This window comes from Pectinophora gossypiella, chromosome 7, assembly GCF_024362695.1.
Source record: "Pectinophora gossypiella chromosome 7, ilPecGoss1.1, whole genome shotgun sequence".
In the NCBI taxonomy this organism is placed as follows: Eukaryota; Metazoa; Arthropoda; class Insecta; order Lepidoptera; family Gelechiidae; genus Pectinophora; species Pectinophora gossypiella.
Genome location: NC_065410.1, coordinates 16861953 through 16871602, shown reverse-complemented (window position 1 = coordinate 16871602; position 9650 = coordinate 16861953). Strand labels below are relative to the sequence as shown.

Sequence of the window (9650 nt, the reverse complement as noted above, 5' to 3'; positions counted from 1 at the left end):
ATTAACTTGTACGTACGTAAACCGTACATATAATGTTAACCTAACTTGTGTTTTCCCTTTGCGGGTTGGAAGGTCAGACAGACAGTCGCTTCTGTAAACAACCGGACCTTTCAAATCTTCAGGTTAGGTTAGCAGACCCCGTGAAGACGGGATAATGCCATCATATTTCATATTTGCTTTTACTTTGATATTAAATTTGAACCAGCTTGCAGATTCGACTAGCTTTTACTATTATTGTGAGATTTCAGAAACACTTAGGGTATCTATTGTGATTAATGATAATTTTAAAGATTTTCGTAAATGGTAAGTTCATGTTTTGTTTGAGTGTTTTATTTTTATGGTTATGTTTTGGTACCAAATACTTTTATATTGCAAAATTTTTAATGTTTAACGAGCCCGGAACAATGTGCAGCCATTACTTGGCCGATCATCTATCAATCCATCAGCTTTTCACCACCGGTCGCGTTTTCGCGCGAATTTGACTCGCGTATACACTTAACCAATTGTTTAGGTACTAAGGAACGCGCACACTGGGTACGAGTTGGTCGTTATAGAGCCATACGTATGTGTACGCGTGAATTCGTACGGAGACTCATAATCTGAAGCAAGAGCATTGATTATAGACTTGTATGCCCTCTGTTATGATTACGATTTGTCGAGACCTTTCAATGGCTGTCATAGAAAAGTAGCTATAACAATCTAAGCATTTGGTGCATTTACACGGATTATGCTTAAAACATCTTCCTCATTCTGTAACCCATGTATTATAGTAACTTTCGGTATATAAACTAAATAACCATCATAATGGTGCTTTAAGTGCTAACTTCCATGTTCATAATTATTTTGTACCTACTCGTATGCTCGTTAAACGTGCAATAAAGTGAAATGTCTGTTGTATTTTTTATTGTGTACATGTGAAAAGCATTAAAAATGTTATTTTAAGAAGAACAATCTTTCATTTCAATACTTGATGTATACAAGCTCTCCTAATGGTTAATTAAACGAATTGACGGTGCAGTCTCATATTTGTAAAGGACCTACTTATTTCATTGTTTGTATTTAAGAAGTCTGCAGAGCCAGCAACCTACAAACGTTGCTCCACTGTGGGTAGGTGGAAGTGTATTACGGGCTATTAGCCGGAGCTAAAAACTTGGTGATTTATATTCATTTTGAGGGCCAACGCGTTATCGTGTGCTGTTGATTGACGCAGCAGTGAAACGTATAATTATGCTACATCTTTTTTGTAATTTTAACACTTAAATCCTACCAATATAATTTATATAGTTTGCTTACCCGGTAAGAAATAGGCGTGAGTTTATGGATGTAGGCTCGATGTAGGTAAAGCTACCTACTCTTTCAAAGTTGCAAGGAACGCTCAAATATAACAAGTTACTTTATATTACTCATAGTAACATCTTGGTAGGTTAAATAAACCATACATAATTCATGTTTTATGTGGTCATAATCCTCATTATTCATCAATCAAAGAGTAAAGTAATAAATACATCTAGTTTTTCAGAGGTGGTATACTCGAGTGCCATTTAATTTTGCTTCATACTCCGTTTATTCTGACTGTGGGATTTTCCGGGCTACGTTCCCCAAAAAATATGGATGGCGTGGTAAAAAAATCCTTCTAATTTAATAGATAGTAATTCTTACGTTAAATCTGGACAGTGCCATCTATAGGTATTATTTTTGGGGAACGTAACCTGGCAAGTCCCTCTTTTTACTCCTCTGGTTGGCTGTATAGTTCAGATTAGTATTGGTAGCATTATAAACTAATAAGAGTCTAAAACGAAATCAAATATTTTTTTCCTACTAAGATTCTACTAACTTCTAAGAAATGTTCGTTTGCGAATGGGACGTTTTTAATTTATTACTAGGGCAACATTGTTATCAAAATGTCATTTGATAGCGAAAAATGCTTGTTTATTTTCTGTTGAAAATTTAGAGGAAAATAATTGTAAAACAGAGTTTTTAACTATCAAAGAATAACACCATCATACCTAAATTATAAATTATTAAAAGTACTGCCTCCAGATATAGTACTTCAACAGTACATTGGAGTGAATTTTTCAATGTTTTACGTGGAATGTTTCACTTCAAAAAGTGCAAAATAATGTGTTTATCATTAATTTAACTTTATAAATAGTTAATAAACATCGTAAAAAGCGTTTTGCGCGCTACTAGCTTTATTTGTATGTGATTTGTGAAGAGAAGTTAGGATAAGTGAAGAAGTGTTGTGACATTTATCTTGGTATATTGAAGCCAGTTGGGGAGCCATCATGTCTATGCCACATAGCAGTTCGAGTACCACGAGCTCTAGCACCAAGCGGAAGGAAATATACAAGTAAGTACTTCCCATAGAAGACTTGATACGGACTTTTGCAAAGATAACCTTACCTGGTTGACCTAATTTCGTACCTTGTCTGTCTACCCTTTAGGTATCAAGCGCCATGGCCTCTGTACTCCATGAACTGGTCGGTGCGACCAGATAAGCGGTTCAGGCTGGCCCTAGGCAGCTTCGTTGAAGAATATAACAACAAGGTAATTGGTGCCCTCCACATAAGAACTGTTACTCACTTTTTTAGGGTTTTTGGCATATCTAAGACAAATTCTATGGGTAAGTATTGCTTTATTTTTATTTTTTTTGCTAGCTAAAAATTCAGATATATTTTTATAAAAGAACAAATCGGCAAAAACCTGCTCCTTTAAAACATGTCGTTATTACATATTTTTTTACAAGAACAGTGAGGGTATCACTTGATTTTTCAGTTCTAATAGGTACCTACTAACAATGAAAGCAAGTTAAGATCAATAGACTCAAAAACATGTCTTATCTTATCTTATCTTATTTAGCCTATACGATCCCACTGCTGGGCAAAGGCCTCCCCTTGATTTTTCCACTCCTCTCGACAAAAACAAAAAACATGTATCTTATTTTATTATATTATTATTTCTATTTCTTGTGTGATAGTTTACTTTTAAATTTTATAATTGTATTTTTTTTTTGGGTTTCTCATTTCTTATTTGTAGTTTAGTCTTATTTTTCTTTTTGTTTCTTTTTTCATTCATTGTTTATTTTTGTTGTTTAAGTTTTTATATTGTTTTCTCATACAGCATTGGGTTACACTGTAATGTTGTATGTACCTTTATAAAACTTTATTAAAATTCATAAACACTTCATAAACATGAAATGACTTATCAATAATTAACAAAAATAATGCTATTTACTGCACTCATCAAAAAACCTGCCCCTGACTTATCAGGGCGCGAAGGTGCCCATTACACTAGCCGCATTTCCTCGCTGTACAGTACCTTTGCGCCAAGAACAATCCGGCACGGGGGTCATCCTTTACAAATAAATAATAATAAATCTTTCTCAATATAAAACTATATAAACTACAATTAAACTATAATGTTATATATGTAATAATAACTACATGCTTTGTGTCTAAAATAAAAATTAAGGATTTATTTCTGTACCTCTGAATTCCTTTCCATTTAGAAAATGAATGATCACTTAGTTGCATTATTACTTTCTTGAAAGCCTTGCTTCCGAAACATTGTCCGGTTATTTACAGTTCACTTTATATTAAATCTCTTATTTCGGAGTGCCTCATGGCAAAGGCCTCCTCCAATCCTTTCCAATGATGGCGATCACGCGCCGCTCTTGTCCAGAAAGGGCCCGCAGTCATCTTGATCTTACTTTATGATTATTACTTTATAACCACATTATTTTTTAATTATGATGTGTATAACAAAACAACATAAATGTTTATTTAAAACAAAACAAACTAGTACTGCCATGCATTTTGTAGCATTAACATTCCCCAATTTAATTTTCTTTGTAATTTTTCTTTTCTGATGTGAACAGGTACAAATAATCTCACTAGACGAGGAGACAAGTGAGTTCAGTGCCAAGAGCACATTTGACCATCCATACCCGACAACTAAGATCATGTGGATCCCCGACAGTAAAGGCGTCTACCCTGACCTGCTGGCTACTAGTGGTATGTTTTCCATAAACATCCTTATACAATAATTACTGCACCATCAGTGAACTTCTTTAAAAACAGACTAGACATTCACTACATTTTTTTTATCTAATTTTATCGAGGCTTGAGCGACTCTTTGTGGTTATGCCAGCCTCATAGTTTACAACATTTAATGATAATTAAACCATCATTTTCAAGATCTACAGTACCATGCTGTTCAGGGATTGTTATTCCTAAGAGACAGTACAGTATTTATATACAAGTATACTGGATCTGCCAAGAAGCAGCCAATCTCTTTTCCATGTAGATTATGGTGGAATAATTACTACATAATAAAAATTACGCAATACGACAACCGCGCTCGCACGCGGCGCGAATTTTATCGAATGCTTTACCAATAGCCTTACGAGGTCTATCAACGTGGATAGCATTTGCTGCGTCTATAGGTCGGGGGTTGCTGTGCAGAGCCTGCAGGATTCATCCACGCATGTTCATCAAGGCACACTGAGCATCTATTTATTTCTTGTTTCTGCACTCCATCACGGAAATCTAAAGTCAAAACTTTAATCAGAGAAATCAAGAAAAAAATATATATGTATACCACAATCTCTTACTATAACTCCATGCTATCCTTACTTCAGGCGACTACCTCCGCATCTGGCGCGCCGGCGAGCCGTACACCCTGTTTGAGTGTGTCCTCAATAACAACAAGAACTCAGACTTCTGCGCCCCGCTTACATCCTTTGACTGGAACGAGGTAGACCCCAACCTCATCGGCACGAGCAGCATCGACACCACATGCACCATCTGGGGGCTGGAGACTGGGCAGGTGCTCGGACGGGTCAACGAAGTCTCCGGACATGTTAAGACTCAGCTCATTGCTCACGATAAGGTAAATAAACATTTACCAGCTGTTAATTCTTAATTCTCGCAAAAGCCTACCATTAACATTTTAGAAGTTTTGTAAGATATTGCGGCGGTACGCATGTACCCCAAAACTTAGTCTGGTTAACTTTTCGGTCAACCACATCAAAGTTCTTGCTCATTAATTTTCAAAGCCTATTTTTATTATTTTAATTATAAGAGATAATCAATCAAAGTGCCAGTCCTGCGGCCGCTACTGCCGCTCTCACATTGGAATTTACAGTAATTTTAAAAGCTGTCACAAGAATGCTGCTTAAATCATCTGACGAAGATGTAGAGGTCTGAGATGATGATGGTTATTGCAATTCAAATATATCTTTATTATGATGGTAACATAGTTACAGATTGAATCGTCAATTTTTACGTTTCAAATCCATCCATCTAAAACTTCTGCAGTTTCTCACAACCTGTATAGCTGAGGGAAAGTAGCTGCAAGAAAAAACTATGTACAGTGCCCTTAAGGTACACAAGTATAAAGAGTTCCAATTCATTCCTAGACTGGTAGGTGCCAATTAAACTTTTACCCCGCGTGAACAGGAGGTGTACGACATAGCGTTCTCGCGCGCGGGCGGCGGGCGCGACATGTTTGCGTCGGTCGGCGCCGACGGCTCCGTGCGAATGTTCGACCTGAGGCACCTCGAGCACTCCACCATCATATACGAGGTATGTACTGCAAAATTACTAATATTACAAACACCAGTTCATAGTGAAAATCACAGAAGCGCCATTTTGAAAAATCACATTCTAGTTCAAAGTGATTTTCATCAACAAAACCTTGATTTTCATTCGAAAAATTGAGACTGAAACCAGCTTTTCTATTGCCAGGTGTCACTTTCGGTTGAGGTTTCACATCCGAATGTGATTTTTCTGTTTATTTTCTTGTCTTTCTAAGGATAATTTCTTAGATAATTTCCAAGAAACAACACTTAACAAAATTATATATGATGTAAGTAATTCGAAATTGCATAGCATTCAACTGGATGCAAGGGCTTCACCGGTATGCAGCCCTAGTGTATAGTCTATGGTGTTATAAGAAGACAATACTATCTTACGTACTTACGTCAATGTGTAGTATCTGTGTATCGGTATAATATAATTATATGAATAGATACACACACATATACAAATATATATACTATATAAATATATATATATATATATATATATATATATATATATATATATATATATATATATATATACTAATTACATTAACAACATGTGCTAATTATGTAAAATTGTTTTAATAAAAACCTACATATCATACAACTATTTATTTATGTACAGTATACTATTATTTTATACAACTTTTTCAGTATCGAATTTTATTGGCAAGCATCATCGGTTGGTTCGGTTGCCGTACCCGCGGATTTCTCCAGCCGTGTTGTAGCTGAAAATCAGCGTTTTGTTCGTGAGAGCAAAAACTTGCGCTGAGCTACGACCGATTTGCGCTGCTACAGCACACATACATACCTGGCGTGTTTAATACAGAGCTTCGTCTCTGTTGATTGGCTGTCTGTATCTAATCTTTTTCTTTTTGTATGCATGTGTGTCTGTAGACCAAATAAATGTTTTTATCTATCTATCTATCTATCTGTGTAAAACGAGGTTTCTTGTATGAAGTGTCCAGTAGGGCTATGTGCATCGTGATAAAATTTTGTCACGGTCATTTTGTCAATTCTGACGATATAATTATGTCGTTTTGTCGATTGGTGCAAAAATGCGAACCCAAATAAGTCATGTTATTCTGTCAAATCACGTGGCACGCATGTTAGGGAAACAGCAAACTTATCGATTTCGACGAAATTTATTGAATTATCAATAATTTTATGACGTTGCGCATAGGGCTGTTTAGTTTAGTGCTCACTCCGCACGTAATCCTCAGGACCCGGCGCACACGCCTCTGCTCCGCCTGGCGTGGAACAAGCAGGACCCCAACTACCTGGCCACGGTGGCCATGGACGCCTGCGAGGTTATCATCCTGGACGTGCGTGTGCCGTGTACCCCGGTGGCCAGGCTCAATAACCACCGCGCCTGCGTCAACGGCATCGCCTGGGCGCCGCACAGGTAATTATATCTTATAGCTGATGATTTAGGAAAGGGATTTAAAGGTTTGACGGCGAGGATGTGCTGCCAAAGGATGTTATCGTGGTACTGAACAGAGCATAGAACTCCGCCACAAGTTGGTAGTATGAATAGGGATCGACGATCCGCTTGAGTCATGTTGGAAGTTGTATTTATGCGTCTCGCTGTGTAAACTTCGATATCGCGTTTTAGGACTGCATTATTGAATGTGGTGCCATCTGTTGCACGTCGTCGGAACTATCTGGTTAACTAGTTGTTGTCCGACACAAAGATGCAAACAGGAATTTCCTGTCGGAAAATTCATGAAAATTTTAGTGTTTTCTTTAATTATTTTCGGGTCCATACTTTTGCGGCGGAAAATTCCACTTGATATCAACTCAGGATCGTCCCTCAAAGTTTTCGTTACGATTTCACTAACACCCTGTACACTTACCCATTTATAATGTTAGTATCGATTATGTACCGTCCCGATAACCTAAACATTATGTGCAAAGTGTGTGAATCTTGGCAAAACGGTTGAAGGTCGCCACTCAGCATACATGAGTAATCGATGAATACGACAGGGTCCCATTTAGCTGTACCATGTGTTTTAACACTTTTAACATTATGAGCTGTCCCCCAGCTCGTGTCACATCTGCACGGCGGGCGACGACCACCAGGCGCTCATCTGGGACATCCAGCAGATGCCGCGCGCCATCGAGGACCCCATTCTGGCCTACACGGCCGCCGAGGGCGAGGTCAACCAGATACAGTGGGGCGCCACGCAGCCCGACTGGATCGCCATATGTTACAACAGGCACACCGAGATCCTGCGCGTTTAGGCCGATACTGCAGGCATCAATAGTAACCCTGACAGAGTTGATGTGGTCATTGACCTCACAAACTACATGAGAAAAGAGAAGAGTGCAGCGCGCTTAGCACCGTAAGCACGCGACTCTTTCTCGCCGCGACAGAGATCATCTGTCTCTTTCTGTGCAGTACTGTGTGAGAGAGATGGGTGACGTATGTCGAGGCGAGAAAGAGTCGCGCGCTTACGGTGCTAAGCCCGCAGGTATAAGCCCCCTAAAGGCTCTATTAGGGATAAACTACATCTCACATCGCCTCACCGCACACTTTCCTATGCTGCTATGCTTTTCTGGCACTCAGAACCCGTCATTTGCTAGAGCGAGAGAGAGCGACCTCACGCGGCAGAATCGACGAGGACAGTTCTGAGTAACAGAAGAAGATAGAACCATAGAAAAGTGCTGTGAGGTGCTGTCAGCGGGCTTAGCACCGTAAGCACGCGACTCTATCTCGCCGCGACAGAGATCATCTGTCTCTTTCTGTGCAGTACTGTGAGAGAGTGACGGGTGACGTATGTCGAGGCGAGAAAGAGTCGCGCGGTTACGGTGCTAAGCCGCAGAGGTGGTTCGACCCTTAGGGATGTACATCTCGTCGCATCGCATCGCAATTTCCTATGCTGCTATCCTTTTTTTGTCACTCATAATCGTCATTTGCTAGAGCGAGATAATGCGACCGCACGCGGAACCGACGAGGCGGTCGGAGGTCGCACTCCCGTTGTTTATTTCGCTGTAGCATGTGACGGGATTGTGACGTCACAGAGCTGTCAAATTTTAAGTTTTAAGTCCGCCGGAAACGGCGAATTCGATTCCGATAAACATTTTCTTTGTATTTTAACTACTGTCATTCTTAAACTCGCACAATCGTTCCATTCAAGAAGAATTCCAAGTTTAAAACCTTTTTAATTTGTATTCCAGATATCTTTTTCTTTCTTTAACCTGTCTTGTGTATTATTTTTATCTATATACCTCTAAAGCACCCGTTCTTTTTTTTAGTGTTTTAAAAATTGACAGTTCAGTAAAATAAGTATAAGAAATGTTTGTCAGAATCAACAAAAAGACTTTAAAGAGTAATTCAGGTACCGGCAAACTATTTGTCTATTAGTACTTGTATTACTATACATTAGAATGCGCGAAATATACTATAGCAATCATGGTTTTAGTCAAACCGTATTTGTCAGCATCTCATCGCACTTTCCTATTCTTCTATCCTTTTCCGTCACTCAGAATCGTCATTTGCTAGAGCGAGAAAAAGCACGTAAGCTCGCTATCGCATGCTGATAGATGTGGTTTGATCCTTAATAGAAAAAAACTGCTCATAATCATTAGTCGACTGTTATTAAACTTATTGAATAAGTGATGATCACTGATGTGCCGTTCCCGGGAATTCCCACAATATTCTCACTTTGGGAATTGTCCCGGCAGTAAAAAGGCGCAATGCATATGTAAAGAGAGCTTTATTACCTAATCTTGCAGAGAATACCATAGTACAAGAAAGAACAATTTGAAACAGGAAAGCAAAATACTTTATTATCTATGGACTGTAGTCTGAAAAGAAATGATTTTTATTTATTTATTTATTTGTAGAAAACCAATACACTATTATAGTAATAATAATTTATTTATTCAGGTAAAAAGGCTACCCACACATTGGAGAAAAATATACATAATTTTAAATCGTTAAAATAATGTAAAATATAGTACAAATATAAATGTAAAGTTAAAACTAAATTAATACAAAGTGACAAAAATTATCACAGTCATTTGCGATTCGCACTCTGGTGCACCTCCCGCTACGCTCTGT

General features: G+C 38.3%; 1 protein-coding gene across 1 annotated transcript; it reads left to right on the top strand.

The window, feature by feature from the left end:
• Positions 1-1896: 1896 nt before the first annotated feature.
• Positions 1897-8830, top strand: LOC126368455 (DDB1- and CUL4-associated factor 7). The gene is made up of 7 exons (XM_050012459.1): positions 1897-2350; positions 2445-2547; positions 3878-4013; positions 4640-4890; positions 5460-5585; positions 6808-6989; positions 7630-8830. Exons 1-7 carry the CDS (start codon positions 2286-2288, stop codon positions 7826-7828), a joined length of 1062 nt encoding a protein of 353 aa, XP_049868416.1. The 5' UTR covers positions 1897-2285; the 3' UTR covers positions 7829-8830.
• The last annotated feature ends 820 nt before the right edge of the window (positions 8831-9650 follow it).